The sequence below is a fragment of the Platichthys flesus genome, chromosome 1 (genome assembly GCF_949316205.1).
Source record: "Platichthys flesus chromosome 1, fPlaFle2.1, whole genome shotgun sequence".
Lineage (NCBI taxonomy): Eukaryota > Metazoa > Chordata > Actinopteri > Pleuronectiformes > Pleuronectidae > Platichthys > Platichthys flesus.
The window spans coordinates 26,728,988-26,756,580 of record NC_084945.1 but is presented as its reverse complement, the minus strand read 5'-3'; the positions used below and the strand labels follow the sequence as shown (position 1 = coordinate 26,756,580).

The 27,593-nt window shown below is 42.2% G+C and overlaps 1 protein-coding gene across 1 annotated transcript in view; it reads right to left on the bottom strand.

Moving 5' to 3' along the window:
- Window positions 1-27,593, bottom strand: part of si:ch211-186j3.6 (neural-cadherin) — a 280,670-nt gene that overhangs the window by 50,646 nt on the left and 202,431 nt on the right. The window contains exons 27-31 of the mRNA XM_062390233.1: window positions 27,155-27,369; window positions 12,952-13,079; window positions 8,306-8,433; window positions 7,629-7,752; window positions 930-1,110 (exon numbers count right to left, since the gene is read on the bottom strand). Coding sequence (XP_062246217.1) covers window positions 930-1,110; window positions 7,629-7,752; window positions 8,306-8,433; window positions 12,952-13,079; window positions 27,155-27,369 — 776 coding nt within the window. The remainder of the gene's footprint in view (window positions 1-929; window positions 1,111-7,628; window positions 7,753-8,305; window positions 8,434-12,951; window positions 13,080-27,154; window positions 27,370-27,593) is intronic.

Here is a 27,593-nt window from a genome sequence, read left to right as displayed (position 1 = left end):
AGGACCAACAGGGCCTAACAGTTGACAACTGAGAGTTCAGCTGTTAAAGAAAAGAAATTTAGCAAATTTTCTAAAATAGAAGATTTATTGCATCCCACATATTTTTCGCATTGTTTTGTTGTTCATCTGAGGGAGTCCTGTTGGAGAGGCTTACCCACTCTGAACGAGACAGAGAGTGCTGCAATCAGCAAGAGCCTCATTAGAGTAATGCTCCTGAAGGACGGCTAGAACGGGTGATGTGATATATGTGGGGACATGGAAACAGCAGTGGTAGTACAATTGACGCTGGTTGGAAAGGTCCAACAATAGTAATATAGTGATAATTGAATCTAGGTTTACTCAATAGGAGGCTCCCACCCTTAATGTGCAGGAGGAGATTCACAAATTGGCTTCGAGGACTGAAACTTTACACTAACAAGCGAGTTTCTCTGCTGTGCAAGACAAAAAAAACAGCTTGTAATGTGATGCATTCTATCCTCTGGATTCCTCAAATGAGACACTAGTGGTGCTGTGCTTATTTTAAGTGTGATAATTCTGTGGGCTGTAAACTCCCATATTAAAAAAAAAAGTAATTATACCTTATTATCATTTATACAGGTTTATGTCTCGCAAGATGTTTAAGGTGAGAAACCATCTGTTTCCTCCACAGCATTGTGAGCTGAAATGGGGCCAAGCCTTAAAAAAATTCCCTTTGGGGGCCTTTGGTGATAAAACTTTAAGGCCTACACGCTGCCCATCATTTTACTTCAGTGCTACAAACCTGTTTTCTTATATGAAGTATCTGTGCTCGGACTCCGTTATTTTTAAGTGCAGAACCTCACAGATATTAACGTTTGTGGCCACAGAGGACATGATCTGTCCTATGCACATGGAAGATTTAGATGTTGATTGTGAAGAAAAATTCAGAAAAATAATAAAGTTGGGCTTACCCTCTTCACACTGGTGTCCTGTGTACCCGGGCACACACTGGCAGCTGAAGGAGCCCCACTCGCCGTGACAGCGACCCCGTAGGCCGCAGGATGGATAGCCCATGTTTACACAGCTGCTGTCGGTGGTCAGGCAGCCCGGGGAGCTGGACTGGGAATCGGCCGGGGAGCCCAAATCATACAGCTGAATTGAGGAGATACAGATGAGGAGATGAGAAAGAGGTAGAACATTTGGAACAGATGAGGGGAAAGAAATGGGAAGAAGAGGAGAAGAGAGGATACAGATGAAGAGATAGCGGTAGAAAACCCAGAGGACAGGGGAGAGAAAAAAAAAAGAAAGAATGGGTAATGGGTGCAGAAAGTTGAGATGAGATAAGAGGATGGGAGGAAGGAAGAGTTTCCAGTAACTAAGTAACTTGCAAACAGGAAGCAAAAAGACAAAGTGACAGCAGAGAAGAGGGGATTTGGGATGCCACAGCACAGACAGGTCTTAGCAGAGGGGAGTAGGATCAGGACAAGTAAGAGGAAGAAAACTTTCAAATGTGCTGTCGGACATGAGCTCAGGGTACACTGTGGCCTTCTCTTCTTTTCCACTCTCATCCCTCTCTCTCTCGTCCCACTACAGTGATGAAACCAAGCACTGGATTGATCCTCGGACACACAAACAGCACAGCCATTTGCACAGAGCTGAAAGGACATCAGAACCTTGAATGGCTAAATGTGTGTCCCCTACAAAAGTGCGTCATAAAAGACATTAATATGTCCCCACTCTTCCCTCCCAAACCCAAACTTTACGAGGACTGTTGGTGCTGCGCAAGGATGCAGGAATCGTAAAAACTGACAGGGAGTCATCTCGGGCCGGGAGCTGCTGATTAGCTCTGACCTCCAGCAAAGAGACACCTATTGGCTGCTGACCTTTACAAGCTAGGGCTCGTCTTCCTACAGGGTTTGGAATGATCACGTTGATTGCCTAGGAGTGAAATACAGACATTAGCAATCAACGACTGAAAGGCACACCTTGTTGTGTGCAATTGATTTGACTGTGCAAACAAGGGGTGGGAGGACTGTAGTGTGTGTGGGTGGGTGTGCGTCTGAGCAGAACTGTTGAGTTAAGTGCAGAAATACACGGATCCTCCCTATATTACAAATTATGGCATCAGCTGAAAAGAGTGTTGCATCCCCACACAGAGACACTGTGGGCTGCCCTATTTGTAAAACAATTACTTTCAGGCGTCCACAGGAAACTAAATTAAAAGTCCAAACTCAAATACAAAGTATACAACTGCGAGTGCAGTGATTACAGTTTCACAACAAGGGGCTGAACCTTATCCCTCTGTCTCAGCTCAGCGGGGAGAAATGATCAAGAGCAGCACATAAAGAAAACCTGTGTGGATGTTCCAGTTTTACAACCATATGTGACTGATGAGGCTCTGACTGCAGAACTTCACGGGCCTCTGCTCCTTCGGGAACCCGTCTTGGTCCGAAATGTTTTTGTGGATTATTTTTCCAATAAATGTGGGCTAAGCAATTTCAATCCAATACACTTTTTGATCAACTTCTGATATATCTCCGCACGGTCCGCTGGTTTGAATACACAGCCCTGGCTCTGTACTTGGGAGACAAAGAAAGCTGGAATACCCAGCACATCACTTTTTCAGCCAATCAGCAACAAGGGTAAAAAGGTAGATATACAATATAGGTAACGTTATATTAGTCCTCTTTCTTGAAGCGATTTTTAATAAAACACCTGGAAACATTACCTTAAATAATGTAATAATTTTTCTTCCTTCTACAAACAAGGGGTGGGAGGACGAATGCAAAAAAGTAGCCTCGGATAACGTACATCACCACTACCGTTTAAAAACGTAATAAATACTGTTAGCCACAGGCAATGCTGACACTGCAATCTCAAAGGAAGTTATTCCAACAATATTGTTTTCAGTAGTGCTCCAAATGTTAAGCACCACAGACTACTGGTGACCCAAAGAGGATAACGAGATAATGAAAGAGCTAAGATCGTTTTAACGGTGAAGAGAAACCAGCAGGAGTTCAATGTCTCTGCTTGTAAGTTGGGTTCACATTCATTTTGGTTTTGCTGTCAGCAGAACCAGTATCGTGTTGTTCCGATTGTTAATGTTTGTGGAGACTTATTCCAACTTCTTAAGATCAGCAAAGACTCCTGTTCACGTTTAGCAGGTACTGCCCCCGGACCACAGCGACCACATGCCGGTATGTAACATCGTCCGAGGGGGCAGCAGCAAATTATATACGATGGTGTTGCAGGGTAAACGATAGGTCTGATTCTTCAAGTGCAGACAGACACGCAAAGCCGCGGCTGATACTGGTCTTTCAATGCGTAGTTTGTGTAAATACAGAGAGTACATTTTGTCTACAGATAACGCTAATGTCTGTGGTGGTTAATCCCAGCTAGTAGGTGTGGAGGCGGCTCAGTGAGAAGCTCCAGGTGAACCAGGGAGTGTTAATTGGCGCAGTTGAGATTAGTGGGCCAGTTACCCTCGATCCATAACGCTGGACTCACACCGGATGCAGCCGCCTGGCTGTTCACAAAGGAGCGTGCATTTCTCTGTCTTCATCATTTACCTCTGTCTTTCTCTCTGTGTCTGTTGGCAGATGTGGAAATTTCATCATGTGGGGGGAAATTCGGGGAAATTGAAACTCCAGGAGAACAGCAGGGAAATCCAAGAGTCCCCCCCAAAGAAACATTGCTGCAGAGCAAGACCCGTTCTTGGCGCTGCGTGGCACTTCACAGCCAATGTAAGGCAGTGGTACAGCTGCCACAGGAAGGAGCACAGGATATCACATGAAGAGAGACACACAAAGGAACACTGAGAGGAAAAGATATGAAGAGACACACATGAGGGAAGCCAATGAAGGAGAAGATCTGCCAAGCGAAGACCGCTGGACACTTTGAGTTGGGTTTCGTTTTGATTTCATGTTGGTGCCAGTTTAATAAATAAAAGAACACGGAAAAGCGAATGGTTTGTCTCTGGCTGTTGTGGGGAGATTCCGGTGGCATCGTCGACTGCCACAGTTGAGATCACTGGTTCAACTTGATCTTGTATTATTGTGGGGGCTGGAGCTAAAGGAGCAGTGAAGCGAGGAGAGTCTTTGTTTGAGTAATCGCTTACCCCTCCTTTAATATATTTCTGGTTTTGCCTCGACAACAGAAATATGTCATCTGGACCTTGACTCTCCTGAAACACACAGTGCAGAAGGCTGGCTGTGTGAAACCGGGTTTTCAAAACGGGTCTGGAATGTTCTGCAACTCTTGTTGTGAGTCAAAGTTTATTGTTAATGCTGAACTGCAACTCAAGGAGAGAAAAAACATTATTTCAACCCCTGTAACTGAACACCTCCATACTTAAAATGTGAGTGACAGTTGTGTCAAAACAAGAGAAAAAAGTTCAAGCAGTAATGTTAGAGGGAGAGCTGAAGGGAAGAAGACGAGCAGAATAATGACTGGACAACGGGCGAGAAAGCTGAAAACAGACAATGGTGGATGACAGTCAGAGAAAGATCCAGCTGCAGAATAGGAACACGTTTCTAAAAAAAAATTCCTCATCTCTACTTTAGTATCTTATTCATCCTCAACCTCATACACTGCATCGTACTTAAGCAGGTTTAATACAGCTGATATGTTCTGGACATATTGCATCTCTGCAGACTCGAAAGCAGAAAAAAAATTGCAAATGTAAAAACACACATATATGGAAAGAACATATAGACAAGGACAGGGTGAACAGACAGTACATAGCCAGGGAACAGGACAATGACATGCAGTATAATAATATGTACAGCTTGACTGAAATAAAGTCGTAGACAAACATAGAGGCATATGAAGAAAAGCAAGGAAACAGGGGAACAGACAGAGAGGTCAGTCACATTGAGAGCAGATTTCAGTGTCAGCCATCCTTTCCACAACACAGCCCCTAATACCTCCAATGAAACAGATGATGTTACTATAGCAACAAATGTCCCACAATAGAACATTATGTGATAATTAAAACAGCAACACCACAGGAAAAAAATGGAGAAAAACACAAAAAACTTACAATGTCCATCACCATTATTAATCATTAGTATTCCTACTGATGCTTGCTCTTTGGAGATTTATTATCCTCATGTCTGCCCACACGCACCACGCAGATTTTTCTCATTAGAACACACCATTTGTGCAGCCTCCCGCTACGTCTCCAGTGAAGGTGCAGCGCTTCAACCACGAGCCTTTAGCGCTGGAGCAGACGCTGCTCACATCATTTTGTATCCCAACTCTTGAGATCTTAATTTAAAGGTCTGGATAGAGATACAAAAATTACAGTTTCCACCGAGCACAGAGGCACCGTGGCTCCAACACACAACTAGACAAGTAGACACAAGTAGTCTGCGCAAGTGACCAAGTGACTTCCAATGTTTTTCATTTGAGGATAACTGTCAGAACAAAACCCTTTCCCACAAACCTTTGGGTTTTTATAACCGACCAAACACGTGCAAGCAAAACGTGTCTCACTGATGCATTAAAGATGGGCCCAAGCAGCTAAACATGAGTGGGCCACTAGAGAAGAGCAAGAGAACGAGGAAACACATAAACAAACACACAGGTTGGCGCAGCAATCCTTAACAGGACATTAACGTAACGTAATGATCAATTTATTCCAAACCCTTACCTGACTAGAATTCTCATGTCATCCCTCATTTTAACCCTAATCCTGACCTTAACTCTAAAAGATTTTTTTCAAGTCAACTGTAGTTTAATTGTGTCTTTAGCAACCGGTTGCTAAATGGAGAAATTACAAAAGTAAGTGACCACCAAATAATGGTGACATTATGCTCACACTGCAATCAGACCAGTGTGTTGTGCAGAGTAGGTAATTCCAATGATGCAAAGAGCTGAAACTGACCTCATTAAAAGGAATAAGTATTGGCCATTAGTTTGTCTAAGAGCTGAAGACTCCATCGACTTTCTTCTCTCTTTCTCTGTTTCTTTTCTCTCCTTGCGATCCTCATCAGGTCACTCAAGAGGATCACATGTATTAAATGCTCATGTGTCGCAGAGTTGAGTTTTTTCCACGCGAGTGACCCTGCTGTCTTCTTTCAGATTTGTTTCCTTCCTGGGCGGCACACTATTGACTGAGCTACACTGCTGATGCCGCCTCGAGGTGAGCACCCAAATAGCCCAATGCCAGCCTATGGTAGTGGTCCTGTTATATCAATTAACATAACATACTGTTCCTTAGTTGCTGTTGTTATTCCTAATTTACAGCTCCATACATTTGTGAAGAACAATATAATTTCAAATAACAGAAGGCAATACAAATGTTAACGGATAAACATCTCCATGGGTAATTAAAACCTCATGTTACAGTCCATATACATGAATGATCCCAATGATATCATACTCTGAGGATTGCAGGGTTAAAAATGTAATAAATCAATGAAGATAACAGTGTTACAGATTTTGGGCAAGTACCCAGAGTAAAGGGGGAGGAATAGGTATCAGGAAGAATTGTCAATGTACATGTCTATATGCATTTCATATTTCATTTAGGGGACGTTATTGTATATAAATCATCCTTTTAACAAGACAATGATAATAAATATGTGACTCAGCTTTAATTAAAGTCCTGCTCACATGCCGTATAATGTGATTTTCAGAGGATTTATTTATCCAAAACCCTTCACTTCATCAACTTGAGACGTAGCTTAGTTAAAAAAATAAAATGAAAATATATATATATCGCAAGTTCTGTTCCTACAGTACCAGTAGAGCTCAGCTCTCACAGCCCAACTGGAAGAAGTCACTGGTGCCAAGTTGAATGCAGCTGCAAGCCGAATGTGGAAAAAACAACCTGTCAAAGTTTCCAGCGCCTCCTATGTAAGATGAGATTCCCTGTTCCCCTCTAAAAATATCCTGATCAGATTCAACGTACACCTGAATGTGGAGCACACTTCATAACTGCTGCAAGCAACATGGTACTGGCAACATATTACTATTTCTCAGTGAGCTAAACACATTGTGTATTTAAGCAATAAGCCCCAAACAATTCTTATCATCAGAGAATTGCACATCTTAAACATTCTACATAAATGGAAATTCAGTCTGACATTTAGGTCTAAATACCAGATATACCAGGCTAAAGAGTTCAAAAAACGCAAAGGCAGAATTTCTCCCTTAGTGCGTTTGATGCCGAACTTAAAATTGCTGCAGAAATACAAAGTTTCTGACTCATCTAAACCTAGAGGGAACTAGGTTTAGATGAGGTTATCATACCCAAGGCCGGTGTTCATACTGAAAAGATATGGGTTTTCTTGGGGTTGGGCTCAGATCGTCATAGCTGAGCATGAAGCCCTGAATTTTTTGCCTCCTGCCGAGCAGTCGAGAGCTGCTCGAAACTCTTGACTTGAGATCAGAATGGTCAGTGGAAAAGTTCATATGAAAGGTTCACATTCCATTTCAACCTGGGAGTGCACATACTCTGTGTACTATTTGAAAGTGCTTTGAGGTTAAAGTTAAAAGCATAAAAAAAAACTCTCTTACATGGCACAAGGGTACTGTGAATGCTGAAAACAGTTATTAAGCCATTTATCAGCTGGAGTGCAGGTGTGAGTTTTGCTTGCATCTGGCTGTGCCAATGGTTGTGTGGGTACGCGTGTGTGTCACTGTTGCGTGCACTAGTATGTCACCTTGCTGTCCACGATGAAGTTGCGGATGCAGCCGGTGAAGTGTTTGTGCTGAAGCTGAGGGTAGACGTAGGGGATGTCCTCGTTCACACCACCGAGCTGCAGTACCTGGCTCATGTTCAGGTGTCTAAACAAACAGAGAGGCGCCGGGAAACACACAGAGACGTAAACATCCCCTACTGTCAATCAGGGCTCACAGTTATAGTACATTTAATACATGCAATGTCAGATCCCTGTCGCTGGGATAAAACTGTGAGAATTACTTGATGAAAGAGGGACAATGTCGATACTTTGACAACAACTGAATACAGTTTCAACTCATCATTAGTGATATTTTTGTAGCCACTGCTGAACCTATGAACCAGCCCAATGTCAACAGCCTTTTGACATTTAAAACGGAATATCAAACATGACAAGCAAAGCACAATGTGCTGAAAGACCATCAAATAGAGATAACAGGATAGCAGAGATGGTGATGGCAGTTTGTCACCGTTAGTAACCCTTAACATGTTACTCTTAATAATTGAGCCTCATATCCTGATTAGTTTGGGTCTGTAAATAAATCAAATCCCTTAGGCTATTCAATTTTTATGTCCTTTGTCTGCTGGAAAATTGGAAATCGTTCATGTGGCAACATGTAAAAGAAGTGTGTGTTTGTGCGTTCACGGAAATGCGTGTACCTTTCAGTGTTGGGTGTGACGCCTGTCACCTCACAGGAGGAGTGGTCCTCTGTGGTCAGCCAGCTGCCCAGACCTTCCATCTCCATCACTGCTGCTCCCGAGCAGCGATCCAGGGTGAAACGCACTTCCTGTATAGAACCCACAGATCAGGCCATGCTACTGTACACGAAACTAATGTTATCAGAGAAGGCAAAAAGCAGCAACAAATTCCACAAAGTTTGTTCATGACAATGAATGTACTTAATTTTGCTCTGTACCATAGTTTCTATAACATCCTCTACTATATGCCTTTGTGACTCTGACATTTCTTTAATCAGTGCATATTGCTTTGCTGCTGCCTGCTATGTGGCCTGTTAAGGTAAACAAAAAAGGAGATATAAGAGGAGACTTCACATCTCTAACCAGCATGATGCAGTAAATGTGTATATACGTATAAAGAAGCTCAGCTGAGGCCATGTCAACCTTTATCTAATAATCTTTATTTGTTTCTTTCTTGTTGTGCACAATGAATAACCATGAAAAACGGGATGCAACAAAAGGCAGGTAGCATCAAAGTTAAAGAATGTTAATTCGTACACAAAAAGTACATCACATCCCTGAACCCCCCGAGGGGTTTGTGATTGAGTCAATTGGCAGCAGACTCACAGTGTCTTATTTGAGTTGTTTGTTAACAACTCAGTGTGTTTTTGTCTGTGTGCTTTGGCATACAGTCCTGGCCATTAGTCCTTAGTTGAGAGAATACACAGAAGTAATGAACAGACTTGTTTCACATCTAAGATAAAAGCTTTCATATGTGGTCTGAATACGAGCCAGGAAAACTTGTTTCCATTGTTTGTCCAAAGAGCAGAAGTTTTAGTTGCAATATCTTAGACAATCAGACATTTTAAAGTTACATAGAAGGATGAGTTAAGAGCCCTGAACAGTCAATCTTAATCGCTTAACTAACACTCATAGACCAGAAAATCAAAGACACTCAACACCAGCATAGACACCCTACCGTCACAAGTATTTTGTAATCGCAGCACAGCTCAGACACACACTGACGCAAAACTATGAAAGATCGACACTGTGCATAGGCTAAGTGCTTGTCTAAGGCGTAGCTTTGACGCAGAAGTGATCTTAAGCATAATCAACACCTCCAAATTGCTAAATCGGACAACCTTTAAAACCTTAAAAGAAAATTATCTGCCACAAAGTTTCTGTTGACAGGAGAAAACAGTGACAGGAGATGGGAGAGACAATGTTATGTAGTTGGCAATTTTAAACTGACATGATTATGACATGGTAGACTCATGGATGTAACCTCTCTGAAACTGACGTTGGAGTGAGGATACTGAACAATCTTATCTGTGGCTGAAAGCATATTCTTAAATATGTAATTTTTCTAAAAATTACATATATATGTCACTCCAAAGTTATAATTTCACTTGAACAAAGCTACCAATGAGATCAGTGGAGCAGTGGTTGGCTCTGCCGCTGCCGTTTTCTTCACAGTCAAAAGAAATCCACTCTCCGTTAACTGGAGACCTAATTAGGATGTGAATGTGAGTGAGCCTGGTAATTTGTCTGTATCAGCCCTGTGTCCCTCGGGCAACCTGTCCAGGGTGTAGCTTGCCGCTCGCACAATATCAGCTGGCTCCAGCCCCCCCTGTGACCCTCAAGGACAAGCTGTATCATGAGTGGTTGTATATGTATCAACAGGAGGTACACTGCATGTGTCATTACACACTAAGATTAACATGCTTTTAGACATGCACTGAACTCAGGATGATCTCCTGGCATTATCCAGGCTGAATGTGAGAACTCAAATATCTGAGGAATAGCTGCGAAAGTTCCCAGAAGTTCGATGTCCGAGTGAGCCCATGTGAGAACACAGCAGACCACAAGAGAGCCTTCACCGCAAGCAAGATTGATGACGTTTCTATACATAACGGACCCCCCAAAAAAACAAAAAAAAAATACAATTATCTGCAAAAAAAGGGTTAGGGTGAGTGATTCATTTTCTCTAGAGTTCATGTCATGAAATTGCTTATTTTAAAGTTTGTGTGCCAGCTGATAGCTCTGTGACTGTTTCCAAAGCATGGTTTCAGACGCCTAGAGATTTACATGAAAAAACATGTTTTGCTCGGGCAAAATCTGATTAATGCTCAACTTCGTTGTATGATGTGTGTAGTGGGGCTCCTGGCTGCTGAATTGCACAGTCAATCTCCAAACAGCAGCTCCGTCCTCTGTCCGTGTTTGATCTCAGGCCCGTCACGCAGACAGGTTAGATAAGCTGCTGCTGATCATTCAGGACAAATGAACAGATTCACATGTGATTTAGAATAATGCCTTTGTGATGCAGAATAATCCCCGGTTGTAATAACAACATTCTCAATGCCTCCGTGTATTCAAGCGATGCTGAATAATGTCTCTGTATCGCTCAAAGTGCATCTGTGTTTTCATCTGACTGCTCTCATTCTCAACACTGAGAAAAAGGTTCCCTGCATGGTGCTGCTGCTCTCTTTCTCTGTGAAGACATCTAACAAATTAATATAATGAACAAAGCTAGTAAGACAACTTTTGAGGCAATGCCTGTGTGGTACTTAAGTATAGCTATAATAGTTTGGTAAAGGACACCCATCACACACACACACACACATTTCAGTGGCAGTCTAGTGGAAAGCCAAGGTTCCTCATGACTAGTCCTATATAAAAAGTGTTAGCCTACGTAATGTAGGGTGTGTGTTTTAAAAAGGGGGTTGACATTAGGAGTCCTTCAGTAAGCAGCTATATGAAGCCAATTTATTTGTGACATCGATGGGATAATTCAATTTTATGTTTTAAAGAGGCTTTTGATGGTGTTCACTATGAATATAAAAAAAAGTGCTGACAAAAATGTGAGTCAGCCATGTTCTTTTGACTGAAGTGGTCCTCAGCTGCTGTACGTTGGGATGATTCTCCCAAAACCAGGTTGAGATCCAGCCATTCCAGCTGCTTTAGTGTCCTAATATATGTGAAGTGAAGCTGCAAGGCTCTTTAGCCTGCCTCATATCAACAAAAACTAAAAATAGGACCATTGGCTGTGGTCTTGATATTTAAGAGGAAAAAAAACGTAAGCCACTGGTAACGTGTGTGTCCTTGGAGGTGAAGAGCTTTGGGCGTCTCTCAGTCAAATGAAGATGAACTTAATTCCACTATAATTTAATTCACCAGGAATGATCCTGGGTGGAGACTGCCAAAGGAGGTCCACTGCAATCATTCGTCTCACTTTCACCACAACTGTCTTCCTTTGTACGGCTCAGACCAGACAGATCTGCAAGGCTTAATTAGAAAATAACCTTTTTACCATTTGGAACCCTGGGAAATCAGTGTGTCAAGTGGGCTTGCATGGGGCCAAATAGGTGATATTTGGATTTCAAGGATTGGAATAATGTTGAAAACCCAGCTGTCCAGTTTCAGTGGACAAAAGTTTGATCACATTGTTTGCATTTAAAAGGTTCAGTTAAAAAATGGGACGTGTAGTTTATGTCATGATTCTGTCCTTTTGACAAACTGCTTGGATCTTTTGTTGGACTCTGTGTTCATGGACGTTTACCTTGTTGTTTTCCTGGTTTGGTTTTTTGATTTATTTCTTTGTAGAAGTTGGGATGTGGACAAAACTTGAATCCTATGTTTCAAAAGTTAACACAGGACAGACTCATGACAGTAAATATCTAGGACAATGAATTAATTACTAATCCAATGTTGTTGTTATTATTTAACTTGCGCCCTGATCGAGCATGTCCCTCTTGCCACTAGTCTCCAGAACAGATTTAACAGGCAGCCTTTATATTTGCTCTAACTGTGCTAATATCAGGCAGATCTAGATCAGGGGCCATCGAGGGGACACAATTTACACAGAGGGGTCAATTATATGTCCAATATCCATGAACAATTCCAAAATGACTAAGGCACCCATTTAAGTCATCCCTTGTTTACTGTTAGCTCTAAAGCTTTGGGTAAGCCAAAATTGTTCCTTGGTCAAGATAGTGCTATTGTTAGTAAGTGACACATTCTCAAAAAAACAGCGACAGGGGGCAAATCAGTTTGCCGCCGGGGCCAGTGCCCCCTGGCCCCACCCATGGGTCAACCCCTGGCCCATGTCAACCTACGGTTCAGAGTGGTGCTTTGTTCACAAAATATCACCAAAAGTAGGATTTCAGGCTCCTGTAACAAGCTACTTCAGTCTTGCCTGTGTTTCCCGGTGCCGAAGGTTCATACAGTGCACTTCACCTCACCTAATGCTGTGTTAGTGGTGTATTGGTAGTTTGTTTCCCTCAACCACAAACATAAAGCAACATTATGGTAGAAGTTTCAAAATGCTGACAGTATCTCAAAGGAACAATCGGTAAAAGAAGCTGCATTGTACCTGTTCTCTGCTCAATGGCAGCTCATTGATGATCTAAAAGCACTTACACACCTTCATTGCTTTTCTTAAAGCAGTGAGCAAGTTGGCTGTTTGTATCAATAACATGATTCACTGCTCACCATCTCACATCTATTTAAAAGTAAAAAAATAGTAAAAAAAAACATGAAGGGATTTTTCATCCTACTGTAAAGCTCAGTGTGAATATACCTGAAGCGTATTGGATGGTGGTTGGTGTTAAATGGCTGAAGTGACCCACCTTGCTGTTGCTGCGGACATCCAGCCGATGCCAGCGTCTGTCTGCCACGTTCACGTTGCCTGGCAACTGTAGCACCACTGTGCCAGAGCCGTGGTTGATTTTCAAGGTGGGGGTCCCATCTATTAGCTCTGAGAGAGAGAGAGAGAGAGAGAGAGAGAAAGAGAGAGAGAAAGCAAGGACAGGGAGGATTTGGGGTGAGATACGTTTCTTTAAAATCATTGAGTTTTAGGAAAATCTGAGTTTTGCGAGCAGCTATCAAAGAGGCTGGTTGTAACACGGGTGTTTGGAGCATGGTATTCAAGTTTCTAAAGCAGCACTGAAACCAACGTAACCGATACGTGCCATGTAATTAAATGATGTGTAAAGCTTGTACGATGAAGAGCAAAAACGGACAATGTCTGTAGATCACAACTATCGCACAGCGCCTGTCACAACATAGCTTTTGTCTTCACATCTCATGGCAGTCACTAGACGTCAGACCAAATGTATTACACTCTATTTTCTGACTTACTCAAATGGGAAATTAAAAGTTAATGAAGTGGTTAAGACTGCTTGCATGCTCTGCACCATATGTAAGGCATTATGGGTGCACATGCCTACCAGCCGGCAGTGGCAATCCATCATCAAACGTGCTCAATTAAAAAAGTTCATGCAGACACGTACTGTACACTGAACGCTAAATGTCTTATTGTCCCTGATCACGTGTAGTGTGGTGCTGGTGACGTCAAACTTCACACATCGGTGGTTTCGGTTAAGAGACTGCATCAGAACTGACACAACAATTTCAATACCTGGACCTTTTAGTCCTCTGGGTTCCACAGCGGTCATAAATTCTCTTGGGTCATTTATTTAGAGGTTTGAACAATTATTTTCTTCCTGTAGCCATGACATGTCTGACACCATCAGACCATCATAGGTTGTCTCGACCAATACCGTCCCCCATGGCAGTGGCTTGAAGTCTTTCCTGTGTTGTTCATCAACTGTGTCACTTTTTCATCAGTCCACAGTCTGTGGCACCAAGGACAAAAAGTAAACTCACGGAAAAGTCTGAGCCAAAGAGAGTGATGCATTTGAATTCAAGTCAAGAAATATGAGAACGACTGCAATGAATTCAGAAATAAAAATGTTGTAATTATGTTGTTTTGAAATGATGGCTTATGTCAAGCCTAGTAGTATGTCTCTGTTGGCTGTATTCAATTAAAAATAATAATAGGTCGTCACAGCTCATGTCCAATAGCTCATTGTTCCCAATTTTCCCCAGTGACACCCTGAAGCTATTCTCCCATACTCCCTCTGCCAGAATTAAGTATTCATTCTCCACTAAAGCATTTGTTCTCCTGTTTCATTCTGAGTGCTCCCTAACTCCTGATCTGGCCAAATGTGTTTGGAACACTGTGTGTATGAGAATTCATTTAATTTAACAGTTAAAACTGGAGACGAAACACTGCACTGTGACATTTGTCTTCATTTATAAAACAGATAGCTCTGCTCCTTGATTGTTATTTGGTTGAGCTGCTTCCAAAGCAGTGGTTAAGATGCTCCATAAACACACACCTGTGACAGCATAACAACAGTATTACTGCAGCATTATCCTGCCTTCGGTTTCCCGCCTGTTCCCACCTTTTTAGCACAATCCCAGTCACTATGGGAAAAAAACCTCTGCTGCAACCTACACCTTGGATATAAAAGAAGAATTGCATCAGTGCATCACACAGATGCCATCACTAACAGTTTTTTATTTGCAGGGAACACCTACTTTTAGAATGACTGCTGTTCTGAAAGTAAATATCCTATTCATTTCTACCGATGGCTACGGGCTGTATCAAGTTCATTAACACTTGTTGAGAACAAATATTGGAGGACTGAAAGCCCAAGGTACAAGACTGTGTACTTAATAATTTCAGGGTTCAAAGAGAAACTATGCATCCCATAATCCATTGTGAATGATAACTTGCCAATGACTTTCAGCAAATTTATCTTGAATTTACCAGCATGTAATTTGTGGACTTGAGGCTTCTCTTTCACAACCTGGAAACGTGTGGTCAGTTTGCCTTGGATGGTTACAATATTAAGGCTGATCATGAAAAACATCTTTTCAGAAAATGAATTGGATTTTATCTTGGGGTACCACACTGTTGAGCTGTATTATCCCTGACAGTAATTATAGTGATCACCTCCAGATGTACAAATGATGCAGTTTGCAGGGGCACTGTGGCTGCATCCTTAGATCGACTGATTGTGACTGATTACAGAAATAAAAACAAGCCCCCGCATTTTAACTGAAGAGGAAAATGATGATGGGCCATGGTGATCTTTCCAGATACTACAGATCTGGTTGTAAAAGACTGAAAGGCCCATGCAATCATACTGAAATACTTGAACTTCTGGCAGTGCACATTTAAAATATACCATAATAAAACATCCCTGTACCAGCAAAGAGAAGTGCTAAAGTAATCGAACATCACTTCAACAGTTGCACAATAAATTTATGATATCCAGATAAATGTTCATAATCCACTCTACATTATGCCAAACAATGCTCCTTAGCTATTCTAAAGTCACTGTAAACCAAGGCCTCTGGGGGCTTGGTGCTTTAAATTGAGTGGAAGTGGGTGAAAAGAGGCAAAGAGAAATCTATGTGTGTGTGTGTGTGTGTTTGTGCGCGTGGAAGTGGCTCCATCTGAGCTTTCGTCATCCCTCTCGCTGCAACTCCTTGCAGCGTCAGTCTGCCTCCTGGTGCTCTTTCATCTCCTGTCTCTCTCCTACCTCCTGCCTTGCTTCACTCTTTCATGAAGTTTTTCACCATAACTGACATTTTTACATTGTGCTGCTTTCAAATAATTCCCAAACGCTTTCTACTGACATTCTGCTTTTCAAGTGTGCCTTTATGGAACCTCTGTCAAGGGTTCCTGTGACATGTACCAAGCAGTACTGTTTGTCTGCAGTAACACCTTCACCACCTCGTCAAAAGGTTTAATATGATGGATCTAACTACGTCTTCACGTTGAGCTGCAGGGAATTAGGTGCTGTTGACAACATGAGATGCTGCTCCTCTCTAATTGCCTTGTCAAAGCTGAGATGTGTCTTTGAGACGAGTGCCCCCACACTTCATTATTCTGCAGCTCATACAGGTAAAATGCCCCGGCAGAGTCGGCTTTTAAGCCACAGCAGGCGCAAGTTTGTTGTTAGCCTCTCTTTGCCTCTCGGCTTTTCCTCAATTACCTCGGAGTTGATTCAGCCTATTCCAGCTGCAAGATGAGCTGCTGCCGCACTCCAGGAATGATCCAATAGTTTTAATATATTGGCAGGAGCTAGATAATTGACCCGAAAGAACATAATAAATTCAATCAGTTCAATCTGAAACCTACCTCCTTTGTTTAACTGATCCGTTGTCATCTTAAGACTGTACCCCACTCTCTCTCAAAATCTTGGTTACCTCATTAATTCCTGTCTCCCATTTACTGCCCCTCATGGAGCCCTTTACCTTTTCTTTCTTCTCTATGTCACTCATCTCACTCTTTCAATTTCCATTCCTCCGGCTGCCTCCCCTCTGTCCTCAGGGGGATTTCTTTCTCTTCTTGAACCCCAGTATGTATGCTAACAGTATCGCCCCAAGCCCTCCCTCTCCACCTGCACTGGGGCAGCCAGATATGTTGGAGCTGGCAGGTCTATCACAACCATGGAGGACACCTGCATAAGCCAGGCAAAAAAGTATATTTTCACACATGTGCTTACTCATACACATGCATGATAGATGGAGGCATGTGCAGAAGATTTCCCAAAGCTGCGCTTGTACACAGACAAAGTTAAAAGGAAGAATAACCAGCTGATCATCTGGCACAGCTTAGGAGCGTTCTTGTCAAGATTCACGTGACATTATCCTGGGACATGAAGATAAACTTCAGTGGTCTCAAAGGAGGAGCACAGGGGGAAGTGAAGCAGCAAAAGGAGAAAGTATTTAAAAAAGGAACTCTTAGAGTCAAAAGTGAAACAGGAAGGAAGGAGGGAGATGTGGAGGAAAGAACAGAGACTTTCAGAGAAACGAGGAGAAAGTATGATTACAACAAAGCTAGGAGGAAGGCCAAGTTTGGAGGTGACAGGTGGCATGATGGTCAACAGGGGAAACAAATGAGAAACAAGCAATGCAGGCACATCAGAAATAGAGAACATAAGGACAGGGTGAGTCAGAGAGGACAAACTGGAAGCAAATGAAAGAGGCACAGAAAGAGAGAATCTGAGTTGAGGATATGCTCTGGGGCTCTAATTTCATCAAACGAGTGTGAATCAGTCCTTGATTCATGTGAGTCATTCATTTTCATATTATTTTTAGTTAATGAGCTAAACAGGCTTGCAGCAATTAAAACTGTGTAAGTTCAAATGTGTCTTTGCTTCCAACAAAGGATGTTACGAACCTGAATTATTCATCAAGGCTGATTCTGCGGTAAAGCCGGAAAACAGAGATGCAGATTTCTACCAGGAGCTGTCTTTGTTTTAACTCTGAAGGAACATGAAGAGATGTGTGACTGGAAACCACTCAGATCATGTTAGACAGCTATAATCATATAGATTCAAATGTAGTTACTTTTAAGACATTTTGAGACATGTCCTGTGGAGGGACTCCGGTGAATTGGATCTGGACTATCTCTGCAGTTGAGCTTTCGCACATTCACAACGCAGGGGATGAGTTGAGGGGAAAGTAAAGCAGACAGAGGCAGAATCTAACGGAACAATTCTGCTACGGAGATCACGTATTTTAGTCTAGAGCACAAAGACAATGCCATCTCCTCTTTCCTCTTCTGTTCTCAAACAAAAGTCCCCAGGACTTTCTGCTGACTTTATACTAAAGGGGCCAGGCAGAGAAAGCCTGCAGGAACTCAGGAGGCTCGCTTGGACATTTGCATTCACACATACAACTCCTCCAGAGAAAACTGCAGAGGATCTCCAAGTTTAATGAATGTTTGAAAACAGCTCTATTCGTACATTTCAAACCTCTAAGATAGAAAAAACCTAGACGAGACTATAACCAACAAAATGTTACCGGAAATGTTCTGCCTACAAGCCCCAGATCAATAGAGCATGAAGTAAAGTGTAACGCAAAGAAGAGATGTTCAAACATATTTTTTCCGGTTTGAAAAAAGTGTAAGTAAATCTGATCTGTAGCTACAGCTACATTTCTATTTCCTTTGTGTCAGTCCCTGACACACAATGTATATGATCAGTGGAAAGCTGCTTCCTGCTGATACATTTAGAAATAAAATAAACATGCCCTTGGATTATTATGCATGATTAGGCGATATGAATGGTAAGTATGTAACTTTCGTTTTATAAAACAACATTCTTGAGGAAAGCTGAGCATATACTTGTAGTAAATAGGGAACTAACAAATGAGAAGCACCATTCAAACAATGAGTCACCAAGTAAGCCCCTTTCCCACTGGTCTAACAACCTTTTGTCTGCAATGCAAGTCTCTGGCTTCAATCGGTAGTGACACCCAGGGGAATACAACTAAAAGTCAAGCTCTCTTGGTTTCAATGTTATAGGGTTGACTTTATCCACATTTAAAAAAGTCTTCATTGTGAAAAACCTTCTGCTTCAGGATTTGTCCCTTAGAAGTTTGTTCCTCTTAGCCAACGCATGTAGAAAAGACACCAAAGCAGGTCGCACAGTGAAAAGGATGCAAGAATAGCTTTCTAGATTACTTTCATATCATTTGCAGAGTTACATTAAACTGTAAAGTAGAAATAATATAATATGAGGTGAGCTAGAAAAGTCTTGCTGGGAATGAAACAGGCTGACTGACCGAAGGAGTGCTTCTTCATAGGGGCCAGTATTTATTTTAAATGCTCTGGGTTTACGAAGTTTAGGACAAGACTTTGCTCTTAAAGAGCTTATCCACATGGCCAGGCTTCTTTTCTGCTCCTCATACGTAATTTATTACCTCCTACTCGGAGACAGACAAGAGAGAAGGAGGGGGGGAGATGGAGAGAGACGAGTAAATGTGTATGCTTTGCGTGCATGCGGCAGCCTGAACTCCCACCGAGTTGGGGGCTCTTAAACATAAAAAATGTCCTCCTCCTCCTGACGGCGTGGCGATGCACAGGAGTCAAACCGCGAGCATACCGACCGCATAAGCAGCACTGCAAATCATACTGCTACACACACACACACACACCCGCCCGTCTCCCACACAGCCGGAGAGCCAGCCCCATACACGCTAATGCCAGGAGAAGTCAGCCTGTGTACAAATCAGCAGGTGATGCAGCGAGTGCAGAGCTGAGAGCCTCTTGTATAAACGATCTGTCAACTCACTATAGCCAGCCCCGCAGCCAACGCATATTGGATCCCCACATCCAGCAGCACTTCCTATTTGAAAGCCATCGCAGAGCAAAGCTGGGGGGTAGGAGCGAGAGCGGGGTGGGGGGCTCTGCCAAGAAACAGCTCAGTGGAAAATGTGTACGATGCCAAAGTGAATCTGTTCATGTGTGCTGTTGCTCGCTAGATCCATTTTTCCTCAACTCGTGCTCTGTATTCATCGCTGAGTCCTCCCTCCTGATATGGAGAAATGTCCTGCTGTTCAAAATGATGAGAACATGTTCCTCTTGGTTCAAGGGAAGTGTTAAGTAAACGCACACTCCTGCCAGCCCTTGTCTGACCCCCTGCTGGCAAACCTTTTTCCATTCTACAAGGGTCTTGTAATTACACAATTTAATTTGTCTTGTTAATATCTCTATTGATTGGACAAGTACTGGCCTGTGGCTGGTGGTCTTTGCATGCAGGAGTGTGTGTGTGTGTGTGTGTGTGTGTGTGTGTGTGCGTGTTCAAGAGAGAGAGCGGGTGGGTGTTTGCTGAAGCACCTCTGAGCAGGTCTAAAGCTTCCAGCCATGTTTGTCATTCATTGTTGATCTCCCTGGACACAAGTCATTACCGTGCCAATCAATCTCACTAATACGACTGAGGTCAAAGGTCGGCATCGCTGATCAGGCCAGGCAGCTGTGACGCCAGGTGAGGCTGGTGCATGTACTACCAGGAGTTTTGATGGAGCTGTCAAAGTGCACAGCAACATTACGTTCTTTTTTTACAACTCAGACATATTTTTTTACTTACATAGCAACGGGTAAATATTCAGCAATGAAGGTCATTGACTTTATGGTAAACACACTTATTCATTACATGTGACATAAGCAAGTTGACGTCTATTATAATATAAGCTAAATATGAAGCTGCTGCCTGGTGCCGGTTAGCTTAGCTTAGCATCAAAACAGGAAGCATGGTCTCTCAACCTCAACATTTATCAGATTAGATAACGCAAGACTTTATTTAATCTGCACAACTTGACAATTTGTAATTTTAAAAAAGGTTATGTGCTTGACAATTTCTTGGCTGGTAATACCCGAGGTCCCCCGGTTGCCTAGCAACCCAACAGAAAGTCATCGCAACTGCCAAGAAATTGTCCGGCAAACAAGTGTATTTCTCAAAATGTCACAATATTCTTTTAAAAAGGCCTAATAGGCTGCCACAGCAAATAAGAGAGGTGTCTGTCTGAAATTTGGGACTTTCTGTATAATAAATGTTACACTTCAGCCTCCTTTTAGGTATTCACTGAGATTAGTTAGTCTGCGTAATTATTATTTAGTCAGCCGTATTTGAACAGTCCTATATTTTGTACACAGAGCTGATTTGTCACGCTGTGAATTCTTTATTTTATTATTCCATACTCTGCACATGTAGTTTCATTGTCAGGTGACAGAGTACGTACCATAGGAAAACATTCAAAAAGTAAAATAATACGGATAAAAACTTTTGACGGCAAACATGACTGACATGATCTATCTTCCACAGGATAATTTGAACTGATCGTAGTGGAGGTATAAATACCCACTGTATGTATATTACAGATCAGATCACTGGCCAACGCCCCCAGAGGCCATGGCAGGTGGTCGTGACAGCGTCAAACTCTATGCCAGTCAGAGAAGTTGTGGGACAGTCAGGACAGTGCCTTGTCAAACATGTAATGTCAAAATGGGAGCAAGAAGCGTTCACTGCAAACTGTCATGGCCACACATTTACCTAGAGGAAGTGATGCATGTTAAGTTTTCAACTGAATCTGATCTCGACACAAACTGGACTCAAGCTACACGTTAACAACAACGGTTTGAATCCTCCCTGCTCTGCAACCAGACTTTTATGGACACATTAAGAGGAAATAAATCCCCTCCTCTGGTTACAGAGCGACAATCCTTCATGCATTTGACATCACTGGTGTGAGCCTTGTGCTGGAGCAGCAGCTTTAGACAAGCATCAGAATATGCATTAGAAACTTAAAGTGCATCCCTGACTTGTTATTGGTTGTAAATGCCTATTAGCCTTTCTCAAGCACTAGTAATTGAAATTGGAAATTAGTATGCAAATACAGTGTGCTGGAAGGCTTGGCTGCATATTTGCATTCTTTTGTGCTGTTTTGACAGCAGACTCACTATACAGCAAAATAACTGATTTACTGACAGTAAACACAGCTCCTGATCATTATCTGCCGGTAAAACTGCTGCTGTGGCTTAAGCTGCACACCAGGACCGCACAGTTGGAAAGGTGACTTGACACTCGTGAATGAGATTCATGTATAGTAATATATGTGCTGTGTCGTTCAGTGAAACTAAACATTGTTCTTCTTTTGGGTTCTAGGACTGTGGATGGACTCCGTGCATGGGAATGTGAAACAGGAGGTTGGCTTGGAACAAACTGACACTGGACTAACAAAGATGCTGCTCTAAGCTCAAAATGTCTTTATGGAGATTTAAGCCCTCACAAATTGATAAACAATACTGACATGCCAGTGAAAATAAATGGATTTAGGACAACATCCAATGTTCTGGTCTTACCTAGAACACAAGAGGTTAGCTAAGGTATGGGTATTATTAGGCCTTATATACACACTTACACACTGACACACACACACTCACACACCACAAGCTTTGCGTTATAACCATGCAATCTTCTCTCCCCGAGTGGCTGCAGATTGGATAAAGTGCTACATTTGGAGTAAGTGTATGTGTGTGTGTGTGTGTGTGTGTGTGTGTGTGTGTGTGTGTGTGTGTGTGTGTCTGTGCATGTGTCTTAAACATTCTCTGCCCTACAAAGTAGGGCTGGCTTGGTACAGCTGCCCTGCGGCAGGATAAAGGGCGGATGAGTGGGCGGCTTTGGAACAGCAAACCAGCATCTCAATAAGAAGCTGAAGGTCTGTGTGTCTGTGAATGTGTGTGTGTGTGTGTGTGTGTGTGTGTGTGTGTGTAAAAAAATAATATGACCTCAGGCTCAATGGGCAGCATCTCTTAACAAGGTTTAATAACAAGGTGCAAACTGTCTCACGCACACACAAAGTCACACACATGTCCAAGTGTCGGAAATTAAAATCATGGAGTTATATCTGGTGTCACTTGACATCAGCCCAGCTTTACACAACAGTCTCTTTCGCAGCCACCTTCTATTTCTTTGTGCTCTTCTCATGCCTCCGTTCCTTCAGATCCATTTTCCACCTCTCTGTCTTTTGCAAACACCTTTGTGCAGTGTGTTGTGGCAGCCTTTTAACCTACACTTTACACTTGAAGCCTGACACCGGTACACCGCTGTGGCTCTTACTCAATCATATCTTGTGCTGCTCTCATGCTCAATACATTGGGTGGGACCTTCTGGTTCTGCTCTCTCTTTGATTTGGTTGCTGTCCTGGTTTGGTGGACTCTTCATGCAATGAAGCACCAGTCCAACACACAGAGGATGCTTGAAGCTGTGGTAACACAATGTTTTCCGGTTCCCTGGTGCCGCACTCATCCCATTTAATCAAAAAGTTATTGTTTTTGTCAATTTTGAGGAGATAAGTTAAGATTCTGGTCAGGAAAACAAACTCAGTGTGAGCTTACCATCATCAATATCTATGACTTTTTTCTTTGGATTAGTGGTTCACTGTTACTGTGGCTCACTGTTTTATACAATCTAACAGTCATGCAAGAGCTGGTTAACTTTTGCCCCTTATATGTTCTGCTACTGGACGCGATTGTATCAGCTCCATAGTGCAAAAGCACAGTGAGGCTGACTGAGAGACTGATTTCATTATTATTTCTCACAGCACATTTTTATTTGTATGTGTCTCAGTCAAAATACATTGTACAGTACGGTCAATCCTATCCTGTCCTTGGTCCTTATCTGCTAGATCCAATGTTTGTCTTATTTGCTGCCTGTACTTTCCTTTTATTAAAAAACTGTGTTTGAGGTTCAATCCCTGACTATGGCTTCCTCATATGTTTTTTTAATAATATTTGTATATTGAATGGATTTGTGGATTAGGTGTTCAAGCAAACAAATCAAGGTTGTGTGTGTGTGTGTGTGTGTGTGTGTGTGTGTTTGTGTGTTTGTTTGTGCCACATGCCTACATACCTTTACTTAACAAAACTCACCATTCATTGTTCAGGGAGTGGTTGTTGAAAATGTTTCATGATAGTTCTGAAGGATAATTACTTTTTAATCAATGATATATCCAAATACAAATACAAAATCAAGTTGATTGGTAAAATTATTGCTATAACAGTTTAAAGACAAACAATCAGATTGAGCTTTAACCTACACTACCAACATTTCAGGTGTATTCACTTCAGGTTGTAGTTAGATAGTATATCTGTTGCCCAATGTGGAAACTGTCCAGAGTCTGAAATCGTCAGGCCTCCAGAAATAACAGCTTTTTTGCACATTTGGTTTTGGTATTTTAATAAATTGCAAATTCAGGAAATGTGCATATTTAAAGTACAGTACGAAAGAAGGTGGTCCTGTATTATTAACTAATCTTTCCAACCAGTCTTACAGAGAGGTCCTATCTTCAAATCTGGTTTTAAAGTCTTTTATTCTTATACTTCAAATTAAGATTGTGCTTTCGTGTTCCATATTCTGATTCCCACTGAACTATTTCACTGACAGGAAAACCTGGGACCAGCTTGTGCTGGTCCAGCATAACGGATTCTCAAACTCATGAATGCAGTTTATCCATAGAATAGGCCACAGTTTATAAGAACATGAAAGCGTTCATATGTTTAGCCAACTCATGACTATTAAACATTTTACAGAAAAATAAATAAATAAATATTACTTCACACGGTAATACATTTAAGACACTCAATATGATATGATCAATACCTTTCAGCGTTAGCTCAGGCTATAGCCACTGTTTAATGCAAAGTGAAATTATCACTTGATGTATAGCCCGATTACTATGTCCAGTTAACAGTAGTGCAATAAATGTGAGAACAAGTCCTACGGTGCACACTCAAACATTAACATCAGCACACGCACACAAACTCATGCAAACACACAGAGACATACTAATACAAAAAATCATTTTAAAATCCACCTCCCTCAAAGAATAAGCAGGATAGATAATTAATGGATAAAATAGTAAAGGAGGTGAACACAAATTAAAACTCAGTTTTGACCAAATATGTTGTAACTGGATTTTCTCTGAAGCACAGATAGTTCAGTATGGTGATGGCAATAAAGCAGCTGTTGTACTGAACCATTGTGGTGGTGAAGGAGCTGATCATTTAACAGATGGAGCTATGTTCAAACCCTCCCCTACGGTCACAAGCTCTGAGAAGTGACTGAAAGAACTAGGTTGTGAATGGAAGCTGTTAAAATGAGTATTCTCTATCAGGTGGCTGGGCTCAGACTCGGTGATAGGGTGAGGAGTTCAGACCGCTTAGCCTTCATGTCAAAAGGGGATAGTGGAAGTAGTTCAGCCATTTAGTCAGGATGCCTCCTGGACAGCTTATGTTGTAGGTTTACTGGCCACGACTAACGTTGAAGAGATCCCGGAGTCGAGTTAGAACTTGATGAAAGGATTAAATATCCAAGCTCGACTGGGATATCTTCAGGATCAAGAGGACCAGCTGGAAAGGGCCGTCTGGAATGCCCTATTCCAATGGCTGGATGGACAGATTTGTGTTTGTAATCCCTGATCTCTGGGCAAATACTAACGCTGCTATAGTTTGCTCGACTTCGCTGGAACATGGAGGTGACAGGTTACGTGCTTCATAAACAATGCACAGAGAGCGGTGCACAGGGGGCAGTAGCGGAGCAGCAGAGCTTTGACTTGAGGCCTTACAGCAGGTCAACAGCGCTGTCCTACTGGACATTGCTTTGGTTATCTTTCTGCGTTTTCAGATCTAAGCAGTTACAGCCATTTCCATCTTCAAACACTGGGAAACACACTCGGCATATCATTATAACACTGTTATGTTCGCTGATTGTAGGGCTGCAACAATTCAAGTTTCCATTTTTCCTTGTTAACAAAAGGACAGGGAAAGTAGCAGCAATAAAAACAGTGTTTAATGCAGTTATATTAGGCTCAGTCGAGGCTTGGCGGTGGACTCCCTACATGCAGTAGCTGAACCTTGAAACAAGTTAATTAGAGCTCTAAATATGTACAGCCTGACTCTAATTACAATCTGAGCAGTGGCAAATTAGCCTTTGCTCCACCAACAAACGTGTTAACTCTTTACGATCCAACAACACATGTTGGCTGGTTTTCAGATGCACCCAGATCCTCTGACACTGACCAAAGCCAAAGAAATGAATCAGGACTGACACACACACAAACACACACACACACATACTCGCACACAAACCCCGTCCAGCTTTCCAGGCAGACCTCACCTCCCACACATATTACTTTGGCAGTGATGGAACAACAGCATCTCTCCCAAGAGAGAGGCCCAATACAAGGGAAGAAGAAGCTAGAGAGACAAGGAGGCGTGAGACTCTCAGATTAAAACACTAAATATACCGGAGATGTACAAGACATTTTGTTCTGTGTTGCGGTCTGTCTATTACGCCTGCCCGCCGCCCTCATTTCAACGAGCTTTATTGCCTCCAAACTTCAACAGCATCGCCACGGACACAAACGACCAGCATTCTCCCTGAAGAGCAGAAGACGTAAACCTGCCAACGCTCAGTCTACAAATATTTTTAGATTTTTCTAGCACTCAAATATACACAGTATCGTGGGGATTGGCTGCCCGAAGGACGAGTGTGTGTGTGACTGACCGGCCATGTCATAGTTATCTTCTGTAAATAAGCATTTGTGTAATACAAATGTTTGAATCTAAGTAAAACACATTAAAATGCATAGTGATGTCAGCTTTAATAAGATCAATAGGAGCAATTGTGTAAGAGAGACTGTCACTGTTTAATCCCCAGGCCGTGGAAAGTTGATACACACAGGGAATTAAACCTGAGATGGATCCTGTTCCTGTCTTGTAACATTTCAGAGTCTTCAGTGACAGAGGGGCTTTAAGAGTTACAGTGGATCTGCTGTGTTTCTTTCAACCTCCCTCATTGAAGATGCCAGTCATATGAGAGAGTAGCACAGCAATTTACATTTGTACATGCCAACTTAATTCAAGTTGAATTCCAGTCTCATCAAATTCCACCATTTTCTAATGTCGTCTGACTCTGTAGTCCACGACAATTATTCTTTTCCACATAATCCATATTTCCCATGTAACAGCATTCCTGGTTGTCGATCACTGCTGCAGTTTGTGTATATTGTACCTTGTCAGATACAAGCTGTCCTCCCACACAAAGCCGTCATTCTTTATCTCCCCTACTGTAAGACTGACCAGAAAAAACACTTCTTGGGTCAGTATCCCGCTCTGGAAAACCACACTGTGAAAAGACATTTTTCCGTCAAGTATTTTTGAAACTCAAACCAGTGAAGTTTGAGATAATGCTAAAATGCTTTACACACCAGATAAGGCAGAGAAGCCAGGTGTGTAATGTATGCACTGCTGCTGCGGCAGTTCCCCAAGACTGAGCAGATACAGTTGAGCTAAGCATCGTCTCCCTCCTTCTTCTGCCTCTTACATGTTGCACAGCCTTACTTGGTAGCCCTCAACAGAGAAACCAAACAGTAGCTCCAGAAAGAGTTATTTTATTAACAAAGCCTGTAGGTCCCTGTTGGTTTTCGAACATGCTTGCAAAGGAAGGGTAAGGGGAGGGGCTTAATTATTTTGGAATATGCAACATCATCACTAGAAGCCACTAAATCCTACACACTGAAGCTTTATGGTAATTAATCATTTTCTTTATCTTATCTTAGTGACACCTGTCCTCATAGAGTGAGGAATTTTGATTCAGAGTCAGCTGTCATGTGTCATCGATTTCTTACCTATAGCCATGAAGTCCTCGTGGTCCCAGGCCTGCAGCTGGGCTAAGGGACCGCTGTACAGCAGCAGGCCATCAGCCACATCTGTGATGAACTCCATCGACACGTGACTCTCGAAACAAGGCATCATGGGAGGGAACCAGGCATAGCCGTTACCGTGGAAGCCGTGTCTGTTCTGCTGGCACTCAGGCCCTTCAAACTGAGCTGGGCATTGGCACCTTGAGGAGAGGAGCAAAACAATACATGAATAAGTAAAAGCAATAAATAAAAGACAGTTGTTTTTTGTTTTTGACAATTTTATTTTCTCAACCAGTTTGTTATTTAAAATAGTGAGAGAGCCCTCTGTGAGTCGAACACAACAGTCTGATCGCAATCTTCCTCCTTCTTTTCAAACCACTGCATTTTATTCTTTTACACATCTCTCTGAGCCTTGTTGTTCTCT